The sequence below is a fragment of the Lepidothrix coronata genome, unplaced genomic scaffold (assembly GCF_001604755.1).
Source record: "Lepidothrix coronata isolate B3197 unplaced genomic scaffold, Lepidothrix_coronata-1.0 Scaffold273, whole genome shotgun sequence".
NCBI lineage: Eukaryota > Metazoa > Chordata > Aves > Passeriformes > Pipridae > Lepidothrix > Lepidothrix coronata.
The window spans coordinates 723,885-745,625 of NW_016690453.1; the positions used below are offsets into that span (position 1 = coordinate 723,885).

General features: G+C 36.6%; 1 protein-coding gene across 3 annotated transcripts in view; it reads left to right on the plus strand.

The window, feature by feature from the left end:
• ISPD (isoprenoid synthase domain containing) overlaps nt 1–21,534 on the plus strand; it is a 112,731-nt gene extending 91,197 nt beyond the window's left edge. For 2 of the 3 annotated variants that reach the window (XM_017836277.1, XM_017836276.1), the window contains exon 10: nt 18,940–21,534. In XM_017836277.1, the coding sequence (XP_017691766.1) occupies nt 18,940–19,044 (105 nt within the window). In that variant the 3' untranslated portion in view covers nt 19,045–21,534. The remainder of the gene's footprint in view (nt 1–18,939) is intronic. The other variant, XR_001878293.1, reaches the window with a different exon arrangement.
• Nucleotides 21,535–21,741: the final 207 nt, after the last annotated feature.

A 21,741-nucleotide genomic window follows, 5' to 3' on the forward strand; every position in this document is an offset into this window, starting at 1 on the left:
ATCTATCTATCTATCTATCTATCTATCTATCTATCTATCTATCTATCTATCTATCTATCTATCTATCTATCTATCTATCTATCTATCTCAGATTATGTTTTCTTTTAGAATAGATTTCTTTTTTAGATGCTCCTCTCCAACACAAGAATTTTTCTCTGCTAAATGAGATTTTGCAACAATTGCAAAGTTCTCTCTGGAATCTGAAAAAAAGAAAATCATTCCTTTTCATGTCACAATAACTTGATTAGTACATTCAGCTACTATATCTGAACAAGTTGTAGGTGTTAGGCTTCTGATCTGAATCACTTTATAGGGAAGGAGAGGGTAATTTATATCTTCAAATTGGGTCTAGGGGAAACAAGCTTTGTGATTTAGTTATCCACTTTTTTCAGGTAATGTTGGAGTAGAGTAAGTCAGACAACTTATAGAAAGTATAGAGAGTTTTAGCAGATTTTAGGTTTAATATTCTGGTTTATAGCATTTTGTTTCTTCTAAATGCAGAGTGTATCAGGGCTTTTGTGTAAGACACGTGAACTAATTGACTTGCAGGTGTCCTTGGATTTTGAAAGTTAAGCACCCATTTTCTGTCTAAGATCTATTGAAAGCAATAGAGCTTTTCTGTGAATCTGTGTCTAAATCTGATATATTATTGGATCCTGTCTTCTGATGTGGGATTGGATTTCGATAATTGTTAAGAGCTGTTCTCCCCTTGCCTGGTTTTGTAATTCTGACTTTTGTGTAGATTGTGTCAGTCTGGTTGTCTGATTTTAGAGAAAGCTTTTGTAGCTACATCTGTCTTTCATCCCTATAGCCACTAAGAGCTCCTTATATTATAAAGAAGGATATTTTAAAAACATGTATTTTAAAATATTTTTCCGTATGTGTTATATCAAATTATTACATAGGGTTTGTTAGGGATTATCTGTGGGTTGTATCAATTCAGTTCTAATCCTTTAGCTGTCTTTAGCTGTCCAGTTGTTTTCCTTCTCTCTTGTAATATTATCACAAACTATTCTAATCTTGGACCTGGAAAAAAAATTAACAGAAGAATCCTTATGAAATAATAGTGGTCTTGTATTACAAAACTGACTTTATTCTTACTATAAATTAATTCATCTATTAACTTGTTTTATGAATAAGCACATACACATGATATATTCTTACTGATAAATTATGCTGTCATTCAATTGCTGTTAATACATGTATCCCAGAAGGCTGTAGTTCACCATTACGTTCAACTTCTTTCACATTATATAAAGTATGAAAGAGTACTTCTGACTGATATACAAGCCAGATTTCTCACTTTTTTATTTTGGCCTTTGGAATCTCATTCCTACTTTTATTTACATAGCAGGATTATATAGTTTGCACATTTAAGTGGCACGGTAGTGTTCTACCTTCTGTTTTTCATTCTTTACTTTTCGTGTGATGTCTAAAACCACAGTTGCAAAGCAAAATTTGCCAAAGAGGACAGTAGACAGCTAGCAGAAGGGGTGAACAAAATGTACTTTGGATGAACACAACATTGTTCATGCTGATTCCTGCTTATGATGGCCGGCATTTGAAAACACAGTTGAAATTTTTTATAGTACAAACAAAGGTATGCATTTTACATGTTTTATCAATACTAATTTCAAATATTTTTGAGATATAAATACTTATCAATAATGCTTTGTCTTAAATAAGAGATTTAGAATCCTAGCTTAAGTACACTGTGGACATGTTTGTGACAAATGAGCAATTCATATCAGAGATATTTATACCTTTCCAAGAAAGCTGATGTTCCTGAGATGTTCCTGAGGTTCCAAGAACCTTGCAATGCACTTGCTGGAATCCATGACTGCAGCCTTCATTCTGTGTGATGTTAGAAAGTACATGTCTACCTACTGTTAGGCTGATTGAGTTTGTTACTGCCAACAGCCTCTGTTGGTACTTGGTTTCATCCAATAAAATGGATGAAACCAAGTCTCAATGATCTGTTCATGTTGAATCTCGGATGTGTGTTTCTACATAGGGTGGGACTGGCAATCTGGGCAGTAGTTGAATAATCTATTCTGGTGGTTTGTGATGCTTTTTATGTTTTTGCAGTTCTTGCAAGACAAGGAACTGATTCCAAAATAAACTTTACAAGATTTCACAAGTAGCAAACCTTAACTGCAATTGCAAATTACATAGCAGTTTGTATTACCTTACTTAGATACAAGAATTCATGGACTGTTTTTTTAATGAATGCATGATATTAAGCTTCTTGAATTTTGACTCTTTGGTCATGAATGAGCACTATTCTGTAAATCTGAACATTTTAGAATGTTATTTTCAGATTCTAAGTTATCAAATCAGATCCTGTTAGTGCATGAACTGTTAACAGTGGGCGCTGGCAGAATCTCATAATCGTGCAATACTTTTTCTTTGTAATGCTGTTTATGAGGCTCTTTTCTAGTTCTTTTCATCTGAACTGTATTCTTCTTTGCCTAAGAAGTTAAGAAATTGAAAATGAACTGATAGCAATTATAAATAGCTTCAGGCTTCTTGATAAAATTAATGTTCTGGAGCTGGTGTGCAATGAGATCATTCACAAATCAGTATATTGCCTGTTTTTCGTATTTTGAAGTTTATTTTCCATTTTATATCAGTAATATAATCCAGGCATTTTACTCCAAAACAGTACTTCTTGGGTGGTAAAACTCAATAGGTATTTAGTCTCATGGCTTATAAAGCTACTAGAGGCAAATTATAATTGTCTTGAAATACAATGCTTGTCATAACTTATTACAGTTTATGTATTATCTATTGTGTAAATAAAGTATTGGTTCCCTTAAATACATACTAAAGTTGAAGCAGAAAGTAACATCACAGTGGCCAACAGTACAGAATTGTAGTGTCCTTGGCAGCTTTCTCAGAACATTATCAGTTAAGCACATTAAGGGATTTCTTCTATTAACTGATTTGGCTTTACAGCTCCTGCTATTTACTGACAGCAGAATATGAATTTGGTTGCCAGATATTTATATATTAGGGAAAAAAAAGTTTCACATAGTGAATGATTTGGCACTGGGATAAGTTGCCCAGGGAGGTGCTGGAGTCACTGTCTCTGGAAGTGTTCAAGATGTGTCTGGATGTGACCCTTGGGAATATGGTTTAGGGATGGTTATGGTGGTGCTCGGTTGACAGTTGAACTTGATGATCTTGAAGGTCTCTTCCAACCTTGATGATTCTGTGATTTATTTACTCAACATGATGATAGCTGCAGAACCAAGGATTTGTATGCAATGCTCTTTAAATCCATTACTTCCCTAAATGCATCCCAGTGATGTGGAGTGAATCTAGAAATGTTTTGGAAAATACGATTTTTGGCATAATTATAATTTATTTTATAAATAGCTCTGAATTTTAAAATATATTATTTCTGATATTTAGGTTGATGTTTAGAGAGAAAAAAAATTTCCTAGTTAATAATTGTAAATGTCATTGCAAAATTATAATGCCCAAAACTGATATTTGTTACCATCTCATACAATGGCATTTTTATTTTTGAGTTTGTTTGAACAAATTAATTCTAGTGTATATTCATAAGGCTTTGAGATTTGTCATAAAGAAATACACAAAAATTCTAATTGACACTTCAAATTTCCATCCTACTTTTAGAACCCTTTAAAATGTTTTGGAATTGTTTGAAAAAAAAAATAAAAGGAAAAATAAGTCACGTAATTTACTATCAGTTGGAATAATACACTTGGCATATATTTGCATTACCACTATGAAAGATTTCAGTAGTGAGTTTGGACCTAATGACTCTCTATATAAGAGCAAGATCTGTGTCTTGAAAGTGTATATTTTGAAACTCTTTGCTTGTATTGTCCAGGATATTGGTAAAGAGAGCAAAGATTTGAAAAAAATCTCAAAAATTTCAAGGGAGTGAAAGACAGGAAGATTTTTCCTACCACATGTTTTTATAACACTGTCTAGTTTATATACAGTATAAAAATATGTGCTGCATCATCAATGTTATAAGATGTGTAAGTTCACTGAGGCATGAATACAAGAATATTTTTTCAGATGAAGGTTAGGCTAAACAATTCAGGAAATCCTTTCTGCTAGTGTCTGATCTGGTTAAACAAAAGGATATGTAGAAACCAGTGGGAAATAATCAAAAAGCAGTAATTGAGAAAGGGTTTTTAAGTCCCATCTTTGGACTGGACCAAGTCCACAGACAGTCTCAAGCACAAGAAAGCTTGTGTTTTGTTAACGGACCTTGAAGGGAACGTGTAGCTTTTGGATTTGTTTGACTGGGAGAATGGAATCTCACTTTGAGCATATAAAAGGGTATTAAGCAGTAAAAGTTAATGCAAAAGTTCTTAATAGGTAAGGTTCAAGTAAATAATGGAAAGTTAATCTCAGTAGTTATTGTGAAGGGGACATTGTGACTGAGGACAACTGGGAGTGTCAAGAGACGAGGCTGTGGCACGTCTGTACTGCTGCAGACATAGTTCTGCTGACTGAATAGGCAGCAGATTTATGGAATTTGAGCATGCAGGGTAAAAGCTGAGGCCAAGAGCAGGCACAAGGGAATACAGTTTGTTGAAGACAAAAGAGATATTGAGTCAAGAGAGGAATTAGTGGAAATGGAGTTTGAGATTACTTCTTTTGTCCAGAGAAAACTTTTAAAACATGCCCATGAAAAGCCAAACCACATATTCATCTAATCAATACAGGCTGAGGAGATGAACAATGTGAAATCAGGGCCCATGTAAAAAGATACATGCAGTTCTAAATGCAGCTGTGAACTTGGAAGCAAATACTGAAGCTGGAAGGAAAAAAAAAAGTGAGTCAAAGTCAGAGAAAGAGCAAAAGTTGTGCTTTCTAGTTGAAGCACCAGATGAGTTCTTAACTAACACCTAACTTATTTGAGCAGCTGAACTAATTTTTAACTGTGGATAAATCTTAAACAGAGCTAACTTCCTTTTCTTTTTAGCCAAGCAAATCAGTGACTTAACAACTCTGCAGGCTCTGATAGCTGGGCTCACATGGTGGGTGCTGGGATTCATATCTGTGCCATCCAGTGTTCTCACTGGAGTACCTGACCATTTCATGGGAGTTATTTCCTTGGTAGCTCTGAATATCAAGACCTGAACCCCACAAAATTAAGCTAGTTCATTTCCTTTAAACATAAATGTTCTTATTATAATACAGTTTCTAGAAAAAAAATCTTGACTTTTTAAAACCAATTTAAAATTCCTCTCCAGTCTTATGTCCAGGATCTCTAATGGTTAGCTGCTGTCAAATTTTTGCTATGAGATTGAAGGTTTAATGTTCTGTTTGCTTTCATTTTTGACTGTTGTATTCAGAAAATGTCAACATTTTTGTTAGACTGTCTAAATTATTCTTGAGTTTGTTTTAAATATAGTTCACAATTAGCATATTTTAAAATACTTTAGAGATTCTGTAAGTGAATTATACGAGTATCAATATCCAATATCATGGTTCTTGTATCACTTATAAATATTTTCATCAGCAATTTAGATGAATATTCAGCTTTTATAGGGAAAGCTGAAAACCAAAACAATTTCATATGCAGACAGTCTATAAGACACTAATATCACCTCTTTACCTTACTGTTTTGGAAGAATGGCTGTCCCCTTTCTTATGAGAAGTACCAGTGCCATCCATGACCATGGAAATAGCACTGGTCACTTGTTCTCAGCCCACGGATTTCAATTAGCTTTGGATGACCCAAAATTAAAACTGAGGAGTGAGTGATGTGTTAAACTCTTAAGCATCATGTTTAGTCATGCCCTTGGAAACTGCCATAAGTTGTTTCTTAATCAAATGCCTATTACAAGAAGGTACTAGGAAGAATCAAACTTATCTTTGCAACCAGCTATAGACATATTTAAAGTTGCAAGTATGCACAAGATGGTTTTAGGATGTTTTGAAAGGAAACTTTGGTAACAACTTAATTGAAAGTGTTAAAGGCTGTAAAACATAGACTCTTCTGTTATGCAACTCCAGATACAGCATACCTGAAGAATAGGCTTAACACTGAATGCTAATCTCATAAAAATAGGTGTGTTCATAGTTAAAAAATCTTTCACCTGCTTTATTTTTAATAAAATGTCTTAATTATAGAGTACAATTAATCCATCTGCTAATGCAAGACTCTTTCCTTTATTTTTTTTTTATTCTATCTCTTTCTATTTATCTTTAAAGCTTTAAAATAGCCTTTCTTCTAAGAGCACTTTTTTATGTTATTTTACGAGAGCTTTATCACTTGGATATATTTTTATTTTGAGTGCCTTTGTTTGTATATAGACAGGCTATTGTGTTATGTGATTTGGTCTAATACTTGTTGGCAGAAAGAAAGAGAAGCCTGTCTTGGCAAACCCTGATTTTATTTAAGAGAACATCTGTGAACTCTATCTTTGTGGTGTAGCTGGACCCTCATAGCCTAAGAGAAAACTAGATTCTAAAAGCAAGCACATCTGTCCCCTTACAACTATAAAGATTATACGTTTTGAGTTTAAGGATAAGGATTTATTGGTGAACCCTGAGGAATGGTACTAACTGCTTTATCTGTTTACTCTCATTTTGCTACAAGGCAAGTTACATGCTCTCTTCTGCCTTCCTATCACTGGGCTTATACTCAAAGGATTCTTTTGAAACTGGCTATTTGCCCTCCAGCTATGCCACGGTTTGATCAGTAGCTAGTGGCAGGAGAGATTCCTCCATTGGATTTAACAGTGTAGGGATGATCAGGTGGGGGGTCAGACTCAGAACAGCCATCACAGCATGAGCATTAAGGTTGGAAAAGATTTTCAAGGTCATTAAGTCCAACCTTTGAGAGAATACCACCATGCCCACTAAACCATGTCACAAAGCGACACGTCTACTCAGTTTTTGAACACTTCCAGAGAGGCTGAATCTCCCACTTCCCTGGGTAGCCTGTTCCAGTGCTTAACCACTGTTTCAGTGAAGAAAGTTTTCCTAATATCCAACCTGTACCTCCCCTGGTGCAACTTGAGGCCATTTCCCCTTGTCCTATCGCCGGTTGCCTGGAAGAAGAGGCTGACCCCCACCTTGCTGCAACCTCTTTTCAGGTAGCTGTAGAGAGCAAATGGTGTTACTGCCATCCACACTTCCATGGGAAAGTATGGTGTGTCCAGTGCCTGCCATTCCTCTTGGCCACTCAGTGAAAAATGAGCTCTTTGCCACAGTGGTTTCCTAGTGTGTTTTTGTGATAATTCTCTACCCCATCTGTTGGATTAGATGCAGACTGTTTGGGGCTGCTTTCTGAACCCACCGCCTCTGCTCACACTAGATTTTAAGACTCATCTTTCGTCTAGGATTAATTTTTCAAAATTTGTATGCTCCCACCATTGCTTAGCTGAAAACTTTAAGAAGGATAGATGCTCTGTTTGCACTGGCTTTAGGCTATGGATGAAGGAGGACAAAGAAATAAAGAACAGAGAAATTGAGAGTTTGGATCAAGATTTTTAGAAATTATTATTATTTCCTCCTACATGCTGGATAGGCATTCATTTCATGTCCTAGAGTGTTGCTAAGATACACTGTCAACTCTCAAGTGAGTGGGTAAACACTGTGTAGGCAGCATGCCTTGAAGAAAACAATAGAGGGAGACAAATGCAGGTCCTCCATTCCCAGCAGTTTTGAATGTATTTGAGTATATTTGAGTGTACCTGTGCTTAGAGCTCCTTTGCTCATGAAATTATTCATGCTTGCAAGAAATGCAAGTTCCTTTCCTGCTTATTACATTAACTGTGTGAAGACTGCTTTGGAGCAGGGAAAAAGTCCATGATTTGTGCAAAAGAAAGTTAAGATCAATCTGAATTACTGCAAAATTAATGTATTAAAATGTTATATTGGTGTGAGAGACAAAGGGAATGAACCTTATTAGTAACTTCTGTTGTAACTTGTTTTACCCCTGCTGACTCTTCTCTTACTCTCCAAGGAGAGATGTCACCTCATGTAATTGTAACTTTTTTCTGGACACTTCTTCATCAATCTGGAGCTTTTTTATTTTTTTTGTTAAAATAGACTGTCTTGGCTTTACAGAAAAGTCTTGGATTTTAAGGAATTTATATTTTTTACCTTCCAGTAGGCTGTAGACCCTCAGCTGTACACAGGAAAAGAAGTCAGAGATGGGACATAAACTATGCCTAAACGTCACACAGATGCATGCAGTCAAAGAAGTAGAATTTGAGTAATGAGATGAAAACTGTAGGATGGACATTCAATTTTAAATTTTAGGGTGTACTTCAAGGATGTTTTCATGTTTCAGTGTGTAACATCATGTTTAAGTTTTTGTTTTATTCTGCAATCAGTCCCTCCTCACAGAATGATGAGATGATACAACTTGAGGTCCACTTTGCATGCACCTATCTAGATTCAACTAATATAATAATAATAATAATAATATATAATGGAAATCTGTGATATCAAATGCCTAACAATGAGCTTCTGGACAGCCACTCCTCTCACTGTGTCTCACTGCCTGAAACACATTTGAGTTACTTTAAAGCTGCTTTTGAAATTCTGAGAGCAGTTGAAAACCAGTTACATATTAGATCTTCTGTATCAAAATACAGAGTTTAAAACTGAAATTCAGTCTTTGCAACTGCAAAATAACCAGGCTTATAATACTGTCATTACTTCGGTTTGTATTTCTGTAACCAAGATTGGAATGTGGCCTTTACCCCACTGAACTGATATTATCATCTTAAAAGTTTGGAAGCCACAAGGCTGGATGTGAACAATAGCCTAGCACATGTGTACGCATACTCTGTCCCTCAGAATCCTTTGGGTTTTGTTTACTTCTTTCCCCAAAGGAGAAGTTTTAATTTTGTTTTTTAGTAGGCTATACAGTTTTTCCTCTGAACCATCTCAATTAAATTATTTGTAATAAAGAGGAATCTTTCCAATCAATTAGTTACACCAGCCGTGTGCTTGTATTTCAGATTATTCATAGTCTGTAGGAGTTGTATAATGAAGATTTTAATGACTGAACATTGTCATTAAAACAATGACACTGAACACTGTCATTAAAATGGACACATACCTCTTCTTATTTTGGAGAACTGGATGCCTTATGCATAACATTCCATAAGATGTTAGCACATATAGGAGGGAAGAAAACTGTGTTTCAGACCGGAAGAAAGGAAAAAATGCTCACATTTCCTCTGCACTGGTTTTTAGCATCCCCCAGGAGATTCAAATGCATCACTCATTCTTTCCAAACACCTTACCATTTTGTTACAGTCACTAATTAAAAGTTGCCCAGTCTTTCTATATAACACTGATAATCACAGTCACAAACTCTGTCACAAGCTATATGAAACTGGTGCAGCACATTTGTATGCAAAGTTCTGTAACTTGTGATAGCTAAAGCATTTCATGTCTTGTACTGCGTGTTAGCATCTTAGATGTTTGAGAAGTGCTGTGTTCATTTTTTTCTTGAAAAGTGCCACAACCAACCTTTGTTGTCAATATAATATGATATGAAAAGGAAAAACCTCTAATATCAAAATATACTGTATTAAATGTACCATAAAATACGTACTTTTCTGCTCATGCTAGAAATTTATATGAAGAAGTGCTATATTATTTTCTCTGTGCCCATTAGGTAGGTTTTGTAATTTTTTTATAATATTTTAAAGAATTTTGTGATTACAGTGATGACCTCAGATCTCTCTGGGTAGAAATGTCCTACATAGTTCTTTGAAGATATTTTAAATTATTTATTTTACCTGCAGTATGTGACAGTTTGCTTATCAGATAGCGCATTTATATAATCTCACATGATCTTTAGCAATGGCGTATCTTTTTGTATTTTGAGGATTGAGGTAGTTACGTACTTAAACTTTTAACTCTGTGGTTTCTTCTGATTTGCTCCCCCATCATTTCGCTCTGTCTTCCGTTCATACAGATTTTTACGTTCCTTACTTTACTGCCAACTAGGACTAAAACACCAGTCATGGATTGAAACGGAGCTTGAAAGTGCTCCATTTCTCAGTTTGTGATAGGAGAAAACCAGGTGAACTGTGCTGAACTGCTTTTGTTCTGCTGCTAGCCCCATGTGTCAAACTCATTCATACAGATCCGTAGCTGCTCCATCTTTGCTCGGTGCCTGGTGTATTGCAACAGTCTGTAAATGATTTGCATGATTGGGGTGTTACGTTTTTTGGGAGACCAGCACAGCTTAACCCATTTTATATGCATGTGTGTGTGTGGTAGGCCTGCTGTGTATTCCTGACCAGCTGCAAAACTTAACGCTGCAGCCCATCAAAGTATAGACTCTCACAGTGGAACGGGCAGCAGAGAATCCACCACACATACACACTGAGGGAAATGCTATTACATCTTCCTCGTGAAGGGAAGTGGTGGGGCAGGCACTGATCTCTTCTCTCTGATGACCAATGACAGGACCCAAGGGAATGGTATGAAGCTGTGTCAGGGGAGGTTTAGGTTGGATATTAGAAAAAGGCTCTTCACCCAGAGGGTGGTTGAGCATTTGAACAAGCTCCCCAGAAAAGTGGTCACAGCACCAAGCCTGACAGAGTTCAAGAGGTGTTTGGACAATGCTCTCAAGCAGAGGGTGTGATTCTTAGGGCTGTTCTGTACAGGGCTGGGAGTTGGACTTTGATGATCCTAGTGGGTCCCTTCCACTCAGGATATTCTATAATTGCATGATTCTATACGCTGCTGCTGCATGGAAGGCTTAAATCCCACTCCCACTTCAATTTATTAGTGCCAACTACAGACTAATCTCAGATTTTCAACACATTGTAATGCAAGTTATCAGAGGAGAAAGCAAGCCTCCTGTGCCTCAGCAGCATTTCAGTTTTCCTATATTGATAGTAAGAAACATTTTTTCCTTATCCCTAAAAACCCTTTTGGTGCTTTTTTACAAGGTTAGCAGAGTGATAGAGCCTGTAGGTAGCACACTAACATATATTAACACGGGTACACTTCATATTATAGACTTTTTTGGTAACATACTGTACTAAGACACCACTTCTAAGAAACCTCATAATATACTTTTGCACATCTGATAAATGGCTGATTTCTGCCAGGATTTTTGTATCAGACCCATACAGGTGGCAGAACTTGCTGCTAGCTCAAGCATTAGGTAGCTTTTTGAGCAACTTAGAAAGATGGTTGACAGCCATTGTACTATCACTGCTGGCACACTCACTCTTGCCAAGAGCTTCCATCAGATAGTGGTAGGTGCTGAATGAAAACTCTTGCTTAAGCTGCAATGATTGAATGTGCTGAAAGTGTCCTTCATAACAAACTCTTCAGGGAAATGTTTTGGTCCAGGAATTTTTATTGATCATTCAGTGTGATCATGCTAACAGTGTTTGTTATAAGATAAAAAAAAAAGAAAAGACTTGGAGAAGACAAAACCAAGGAAATATAAAGTCTAGGTCTGCAGAAGATGCAGACATTGGCCCCAAGCTCATGTCTGCGAGGTGTCTGCACTAGTATCTAGACTGGAGTCTCGTCATCCTTCTGTTTTAGTGGAATGTGTGTAGAATAAGTACTCTTCCACAGACTTTTTAACCCCAGGCCAGAAACAGTATGAGCTGGGGATGGATTAAACCCCTCATACTGAGAAGGGAACTGAACCCTGGTCACCTACATGCTGCAGAACATGTAGATAATGGAGCTGTTTTAAACCTGGTGATTGAGTGTAAATCTGTCTATTCTATTCATACTAGGGAAAGAAATCTTAAATTTGAGTTTTTGTATGCTAGTTCATGCTGTTTTGTTGGAGTTTTTTTAACAAAAGGCAATGTTTACCTTCAGTTTTAAATCTGTGAATTATAGGTGAAAAGATAAAAGCAAAAGCACTAGAGATAGAATCCTCACAGACTCGAGAAGATTTGAAATATTTGTCTGATCTCAGTGTATCCACACAGTCATTTTAAATGTTGATGGCTCTCCATTCTTAGGACAAACTATACGTATGGTCAATCAATAGTATAGGAGAGAGAGAGACACTACAGTATTATGAATTTAGGCACAGTTTATCCAGGTTTGGGTTGATTAGCATGGATGTATGACTGTTTAACTGCAGGGAATTAACTCAGATCTATCAGAGTTCATTAATTAAGAGGTCTGCTAGGCTACATTAGCACAGTGACAGGTTGGTTCTTATGCCACTCATCTTCTTTCTCAATCCTTGTTGCATCCTCAGTATCTAGATTTCAAAATTATTTCTATTTTGAGGAGTATCCACTAATAAAGAATTGATTGCATTTTCTTAGTTCAGCAAGGAAGCATGGTTATGCGTACAGAGGTTCACTTATGAACCTGCTCAAGTAATTTTGAACCCAGCTACCTATCTGAACTCAAATGCTGCCTTAATTACTTATCTATTACTTGAAAGGAAACCTAAAAATATTCAGAGAAATAGTTTTCTTATCTTTTAGAATGATCTGCATAGCTATTTTCTTATTGAGATAAATTGCTGCATTGATATTATGTATGAGATTTCACTTATCAATAGATGCTTTGGCACATGGATTAAAAAATGTGATGTGGAAGCATTTTAAGAAGAAAGGAGACTTCAGATTAATTTGTACTATTACAGAAATGGAGGTTGCTTTAATATGTAGATGCATGCCACTACTTATCTTGAGTGGGAAAAAATGCTTCTTCATGAATCTACCAGTGAATTACTCATGGTGAGATTAAACAACAATCTATGTTAGATAACTGATTGCTGGTGGTGGAAGAACCTCAGACTCTCTTCAGATCAACTGTTTGATTGAAAAGTATTAATTGAAGAAGAAAATTTCAAGTATTGAAGTTTCTGAGGCTAGATTATCTACTCAGATTCTCTTAAGTGCAAATAAAACACTGAGTATGTGACATCAGGCAACTTTTTGAGGGACCTGGTATAGCCTTAGTGTAAACTGCAGCATTCCGTGTAGTTTTAAATTAACAGCAGCTCCTCTGGTACTGCCAACATAGCCTTTTGCAAAATGCTTGCCAGAACAGAGACTATTTCAGCGCTTTTCTCTTCTGCTCATCATGCCCTGATGCTGTACCTGGTGTTACACCCATGCCCACACTGTGAAAAGGAGCAGTGGGCATGAGTTCCTTCTGCTGGCTCCAGCCTTTTTCCATAAAGTGGCAGGAATGTGCAGTACAGCACAAGTGCTGTCTTCCAGTATGATTCATTTCTCTCTCCTCTGTTTTGGTGGGAAAGGTCTCCACAGAGTAGCTATTTTTTTTTTTTTTAATGACTGTGCTTATGTGTTAGCTACATGGGATTTGTGCCTCATTCTGGGGGGCACTATTTGATTGTTGTTCTATGTATTCTTGATGCATTTGGGTAGGGAGTGAATGGCTCAGCTGTCATTTCCCAGTGATACTTAGGCTACATCCATACTGGTAAGTAAAACAGGCCAGGGATGGTTCTCTTGTCCTGGGGCTAAAAGGCACAGCATGCCTTGTCTCCATACTGCGAAGTTCTCATTTCCCAAAAGAGGGTGGCCTCATTCAGCCTGTTCCTTGGGAGCAATCCGTGGCCTGTGCTGTCCCCTGAACCATGCCCAGCCATTGTCTGGAAACATGTTAGCTGTCAGGAGCCAAAACTGTGCCAAGGAGCAAGTTTACAATGGAACAGCAAGGGCAGGAGCATGCTGGCATGCTGGCGCATGCCCTGGCCGTCTTTTCATTTCTGGTACAAATGTAACCATACTCATATTGATATTCCCTAAGTTTAGCAGCATCTTTAAATCCTGTTTTCGGGTTTTCTGTCAGCCATTTAATCAGGACTAGCATTACAATTCTATTAATTTTTAAAAACAATATTAAATGGAAAGTCAAATAATATTGCAGCAAAACAGAGCGCAAATGATGGAACATAGCAGTTTTATTCCTTTGGCAGGATGCAGGACAAGACAGAGGTAATAGCTGCAGAGGCTTTCTTTTTTTTTTTTTGGACCTAAAATGGGTAGGTGTGTTTTTCAAGCTCTTCTTAAACTGAACTAGTACATATGTAAATTGAAATGCATGTATGTGAAGTTCCAGCTGGGAAAAAAAATAAATCCTAAACAGATTGAAACAAGAAAATGAATAGTTAGGGGAATGTCAGTAAATATTCAGATATCCTCACAGTTTCTTAAATAAATGCACATTTGTAAAATATCAGATTGCATATTCCAAAGACAGCTTTAACTCTGTCCCTGCATCCATTCCCAGTCTTAGTCTGCAGACCAGAGAACCCCTACAGACAGAATGCTACATCAAATAAATTCTGAGGTACAGCCATCACACAATATGGTTAAGTTGGAATATTTTTACTGTTTAATAATAGACAAAGTGGATATTTTATTTTGGAATCAAAGTGCTGTTATGTGGATTTATGGTTTATAAGGTTGGCGGTGTTTCTGAGTACTTTCTTTTCCAAAGTACATAAATATAAAGTGGTAAAAATTTTGGGTTTAGCTTATAAATGTAGTTAATAATCTGTTCAAACAATAAAAAATTCTATTTATTAATGGCCAAGAAATGTTAGGGGGGCTTGGTTTTTCTTCTTACAGGAGGATCATTTAAATCAGCTGGATGAAATGAATAGACAGTGAATATCACAATGGTTTGGGGGGGATCATGTGGAACTTCAGTTATTAATCCATTAAAGTCATTACTGCCTCCGAGTTTTATTTAAAAGTCAGGGTCTTTTTTTAGGATTTCATTAATGAGGAAGAGAACTATTTGTGTTTGATCCATCCAGTGTACGCATGGACGTGCACTCATGGACTGGCTGAGGGACCTTCTTCACGTGGGTTTGCGGCACTGAGCAGTGGGTAGGCAGTGACGTGCAAAAGCTCTCATGGACTTTGCATTGATTGTCCTGTTCTGACATCCTGGTTTTTACTGTGCTTACAATATATGCAAACACGTCAGGCAATTAGACATGTGAAGACCTGGTTCTGCTTCATTATTTGACTTCCTGCAACTAATAATGAGATTTTTGAAAGATTTAGTGCTATGCTATTGAGTATAAAAGAAGATTGGTGGCCTGTGCAATGGAGTTAGGTGTGGTAGATTAACTTTGTCCTGGCATCTGTATAGAAGCCTCTCTGTAGGTATTATCAGCTGTAATTGGCACTGTTGCCAGAAATAACATGGCAGTATCAAAAATGTGGGTGTTTTAAGGGTGTAGCTGGGGGACTTGAAGTGTTCGCTTGTTTGTTTAAATTAATAAAGACCCACAAGATTCTTTTCCTTTCCTAGGTTATTGTTGAATTTTGTAATTTTAATTCTTTTCAATATTCTTTTTAAAGTCTGCTGGTGTCCAAATTACATATAAGCAGCACATTGAAAATATCCACTTATGGGCACAGTAATGACCTAAAATGAAATAAAGTCCTAACAGGTGGTAATGACTAGAAATGATCAACAAAAGTTTTAAATGATGCCCAGGCAATGACTGTTGGATACTACAATAATGATTCATAGCATGAAAGTGAATTTTTATTCTCAGAAAGGTACAGGATATACCATGATTTTGAAATTCCTGGAGGAGTCCAGTGCATTGTGTTATTTACTACCTCTTTCCAGTAAAACTGTGGCTGTGAGAGTAAAGCAAGTTAGAGTAAGCATGTACTTGACCTCTGTGGGACTGATTTCTCCGACACTCAGAGGGTGGCTTGTAGGCCTGAGTGCTGGATACTTTTCAATGAATGGGTGACCCTGAGATCAGAATGGGTTACTAGGAAGGAGCAACAGCATAAATCTAAGATTAGTAACCCCTATGCTAAATACTTTAAAGGATCTCCCCATTGAAATTCTCAGTACATGCTTCACAAGGTCATTAAACCATCAACTGTAACTGTACTAAGAATTAAGAATATATTTTCCATTACATTTGTTATCTTAAATATGAAAATGTATATTCCCCTAAAGAAAAACGCTTCTGGTTATTTCCAAAAACCACACTTAACTGGGTCAATCCTGCACAGGGGCCGGTAGGTTTCCTGAGGAGTTATAATATGAGCATTAATAATCAGATTATTGGAAGTGATTGTAAAATTTGAAGTTTTAAGTTGTGCTGCTTACTTTTTGTGTTTCTGTTTTTGAACTAATTTCAATTCAGCAGTCAATTTCAGGGTGCTTTATAGACCTCTTCTGTATGCAGGTTTCTGTATGCATTACTCTGCCACATTGCCTGTGTTACAAATATTACTCATAATTTTTTGCACGTCTTTCCTTCTGAACATGAAAATTAGCACTAAGGCCTTAGGTTTGGCTTTAGAAAAGGCTTTTTTCAGTCTAAAGGAATCTTACGGTGTCACATTCAATCTCTCCTGTGAAAGTTAAATTTCTTTCTCTTCCTTCCTTTTATGTTCAAAAACTTAAATAATTTATTGCTACAATGGAATGTGTACTGAATCCAGTAACCAACAGAGGATGTGGAAAGATTTATTGGGAGAAACATTAAGAGCATTCCTGGCCAGGTGTATTTTATTTCTTTCTTGTGAAATGGAAAAAAAAAATATAGACCTCCAGCCAACTTCAGATATGGCTGGAAGCCCATTTGGAAAACAGTGTCTGTAATTGTGAAGTGCTTCTCAAGACAAACTGAGCAAAATATTATGAGGGGCACATAGAGATTTGGCATTGCTGAATAGCAAGAAGTGTGTTGTTCGATCTTGAAAGCGACTGCAGTGTTTGCTGTCTGAGTGGTTGCGAACACATGACTTCCGCTCTCCTCGTGCATTATACAGCAGTTTATACCCATGGGAAACGAGGGAATAAAAGTCCTACCGAATCCTCAGTCCATGACAAAAGATCCTGAAGGAGCAGGACCTAAGTACAACTCCTTGCTTGACTGATAGGAGGTGCTACTCAGTGAACTGCAGTATATAGATGTGGTGAACATTTTTATCCTACCACAATTTTTTAGAACTTTAATAAATAATTTTACTTCCTATTAGAATATATAACATGAATTTGTGGAGGGTAATCTTTTGCAGAGTTACAAATTGTAACAGCTTACTTATTTGTTGATTTTTAGGACAAAATGCTAGTTGAATACAAACATAATTTTTTTCAGGAATTGTAAAAGAATCAGTTAAAAACTAGCTATTTTTGATTCTATCTAGTTACCTCTCTGGCATGTTTCCTATAATTTACATAAATCACAAAGTTAATACAAGTATTAACATAGAATCATATACTGGTTTGGAAGTATCCTTTAAAGGTTAGTTATCTACTCCAGTCCTGCTGCAGTGAGCAAGGACATCTTCAACTAGATCAGATTGCTCAGAGCCCAGTCCAACCCAACCTTGAATGTTCAAGGAGTGAGGCATCCCCACCACCTCTCTGGGAAACCTGCTCCAGTGTTTCACCACCCCATCATAAGAACTTTCTTCTCTGTATCTAGTTTGAATTGACCCTCTTTTATTTAAAACCATTACCCCTTGTCCTGTTGCTACAGGCTCTACTAAAAGATCTGATTCCATCTTTTTCATAGGTCCCCTTTAAGTAATGAAAAGCTGCAATGAGGTCACCTCCAGAGCCTTCTCTTCTCCAGCTGCAACAACCCCAACTCTCTCAGCCTGTCTTCATAGAAGAGGTGCTCCAGCCCTCTTATGATTTTTGTGGCCCTTCTTTGGACCTGCTTCCACATAGAGAGTGTTCCAGGGACACCCTTCCCCTTTTGGTTTTAACTTCCACTTCAATTTCTTAATCTCCAGCTCCCCTCTGTGCTAGCTGAATAGGTAGGTCCCTTCAGGAGTTTTCCCATTCCTTAAAAAGCAGGTTTGGATGTTATGTTTCTGTACAAATTGTGGAAACAGTTTCTTCTTTCTCCATTAATCTGAGTTTCTTAAACGTTCTCTGGAAAATTCTTCCTTCATGCAGTGTCTGAATAAAAAAAGAGGGGAAAAGATACAGATTCAAACTGCTCCATCCTTCTACCCTGGGCAGGAAGCTGTATCTGCACCCCATTTTACATTCTCATACTCAGGACCCTCATGATGAGTTTCCTTGATCTGTCTGTTCCACTGTATACCAGTCCTTACTGGCAAAGCCTATTGCATCCAGTTTTCTCCATCATGGCTATGGAGCACAGCTCTTGATTTCTCTTTGTAGCTCCCCTTCTGTATTTATAAATTCTAGGTTCTCCCTACCCTAGAGTTTTATAGACCTTTCTTTTTCTCTGTTGCTTCACAGAAATTGTTCCCTCCTATTTCTCTCTCCAGGGATGTCTCTGTGCCTGGCTACACCTATTGCTATTTTCCCAGTGTGCAAATGGAAATGTTAGTGGTAGAAAGAGGCCAACCTTTTATATCCAATACAACTAAAACTACTTGGTGATTAGACAAAAGACTCTTTCAAATGTGGAGTGCTCAGTTAGAAGCACAGAATCAATGTCTCAGTTTATTACTGTTTCCTGTATTGGTTTCTATACTTGCCTATCAAAACTAGACTAATTTTTGAAGTTACCTCATACAGAGATCAACTTAAACCAGTGAAGTCCCAGTGCTTAATTGCCTTTGCGTTAATAAGTTTGTAGATTACAGATGGGATTCAGTAAGTGCTTACAGTTGCAGGTCTTTAACTAAGATACTCAATTAAATCTGCCATTTTTTCCATGTTTTCAAACTCAACATTTTTACTGCCTTTTAGATTTTAAAAATCAGTTAGGAAGCAAGTGGTCTCTGGATAGATGGCATTAATTCTAGTAGGTTTGCATCATGGAGATTGGAGAAAATGGTTATTACTATGAAATTGTGCTTCCTTAAAATACAAGTTTTAGAAGTTCTAATAAGTACAAATAAATGGTTTTATTTGTTTCAACAATCATATGGTAATTTGACATATGTGAAAATTGATTTTAAATATTTACTTTTCCTACTTTTGTAAACATATTGTTTTCCCTCCTCTCCCCTTTTTTTTTTCCAGGACCCTTCACTTCTTCAGGAGACAGTAAATTCTGCTGCTGCTCTTATCATGGCATTAATAAAGGACAGAAACCCAGAGCTGATTGGCCAGCTGTTGGTAGCATAAGACCATAAATCATGTGTAGCTTTTGGAAACCTTTGTTTTTCATCATCTATTTACCAAAGGTCTTAAGTCATTTTACTCTTTGATTAAAACTATGGATTTATGCCATTTACTATTAAGGTCCTTTAACAGCATATTTTTGATACTTAAAATGCAAGTCTGATATTATGTATAAAGTGTAATAGAAAATACAAATAATTCTGAGATACACTGGGTACATACTGTGAGGAATGATACTGAAATGTTTTTTAAGGTACTGATCATTTAAAAAGGTGCACACAGGACACCAAAGCATTCATGCAGAATTGTCTTTAAACATGTGTGTGGTTGTACTCTAGGACTGCATGACTTAAATTTTATTTAAGATAAATTAATCCTAAAGCACAGCTTATCTACTTTATATGAAATTATTTAAAAATTGTTGCTGTAATACCTATCAGTGAATGCAGAGTTCATTATAGAGTGTAGCCTTCCTGACATTAAAAGAAACACATATTGCAAGAAGTGTGGGAAGGGTCAGGTCCCCATCCTCTGTGAAATGAAGGTAACCTCAAATCAAAGAAAAGACATGCATGGGACAACAAGGTGCTAAACCCCAGTTTTCCATATGCAGTATGCTCTGGCTGTAGCCTTTTGGTGCTACACTTCTTCCAGTGCCCACGTGCCATCATTCAGAACTAGCTCCTGTAGCACCACTGAGTTACTGTAGTGCAAATACTCTGTTTTTGCACATCTGTGTATGTATATGCATGTATGTGTGTATGAATGCTCAAAGGGTGAGAAAAGGGTTAGGACCGAAAAAAAATGTTTCACTACCCAATCTATAGGTCATGGAGAAATAGGAAGGTTCTGTTAGCTCAGCTGTGAAAATACGATTTTCGTCTCTTGCTGATTAACATATGTTTGTATTAAATAGTAGTCAAGAGACTAGGCCTTATGAATTCAAATATATGCTCCATGGTTAGTCAAGTGTGCACAATTGGGACAGGAAGATGAAATGGTGAATGATTATTATGTGGAGTATCTCCAAGTGTCACAACCATTAAGAGCAATACAAGAAGAGTCCCTGAAAACATCTGTCCCTCCCTATGCAGCAGACTCAGGAATTGCATCTCTCTTGCAATTTGTGAAGGGGCTAGGTTAGTGTCTTGCGTACCTGCTGTGACTAGAATACAGTCTTGGAGCAGTATTCCCACAAGAAGTGTTCAGTGAGTCCCTGATTCAATCTGTCCTGAGTGAGAGCACTGTCAGTTCAGCAAGTTTCCCTCTAAAAAGAGCATTCCTCCCCTTACTCCCACCATGTTCCACACCCTCTCATGCTCTGCACTTGGTTCCCTTCCTCTTTCCCTTGACATGACTATCTATAATGCTAGTTTAAATCCCTTTTAGAAGCTGATCTTGATCCCAAAACTTCCTTCACTGCATAATAAAATAAAGAGGTTTCAGCTGAGGATTCTGTATCCAAAGCAGACCTTTTCTTCCACACAGAAGTCATGCAAAGACAAGTAACAAAGTTCTTGTACATCATCTGCTTTTTTCTTTGCTTCTTTCTCCTCTCTACTTTGATTAATAATTTGTCCTTTCTGTCATTGTATAACATAAACATTCATATTAGCTTTTTGTATGGCTATACAATAGGCATATTTTGTTCATTCATGTCTGTTCATATGCAGAGTATGCAAATAAGTGAAGAACTAAAGAATTTATTACTGGTATTCATAATTTAACAGGACAGCTTTCACAAATAAGTTTTCTGAATTTGCTTTTATATTAATAAATTTGATGAAAGAATTCGTTTCACAGGCTTTTAAAAGACATGATGAAAGATGTCTCTTTGAGCGTATTTTGTGATTCTTTTTTTCTTGAAGACTAAAATACAATGTGATGTGTTTTCCTCAATTAATAAGCAAGTGAATTTAGAACATCCATAATGTTTTCTAGCCACTCTAATTTACATCATGATATTGCCTTAACGCTGGTTTGTGTGTAACATCATTTGCTTAAACAGAACCTTTTATTTTTTAAGGTGGTTTTACTTACATTCTCCTAAAAGGATTTCCATCCAATTAAAAATGATACTGCAATGAATTGCTGTAATGAAAAAATATAGTTGTTTATGGACTTATTTTGAAAAGAAAACAGACAACGCACAACAAAAAGTAAATGTTGGGTCATCAAATATACTTAGTACTAATCTTAAAAGGAAGATAAGATTAATTGCTAATGTACTGTTAATCATTGCATTATGGATTTTTTAATCGTTAACAATCTTTTCAAATAATCTACAACCACTGAAAAATCTATTTTGCTGGAAGCAAATACACCAACAACAGAACTACTAAAACAGATCATGAAATACTAGAACTGCAGTAAAAAAAAAAAAACAAAGAGAAACTGGACTGTGATTAATGCTATTGTGTATCCAAGCCAAATTGAAATGGTCTTTTGGGTGATTGTTAGTACTTACAATGGGAATAAAAATATAAAATGAAATTAAGAAACTGTTTGATTGTTTTTTGTCTGTGCATAGCTTCTCACAAATAGCAGTATACATGAGAAACTTGGCAGCCTTTTGTACAAACATGCTGTTTTGAATTTAACTAGTGAATCAGTCACCACCCATATTGCTTTGAACATTTGGACAGAGATAACAGAATATAAATAAAAGCTCAGACTCTGCCAGCCTTGCTTACCTTACTC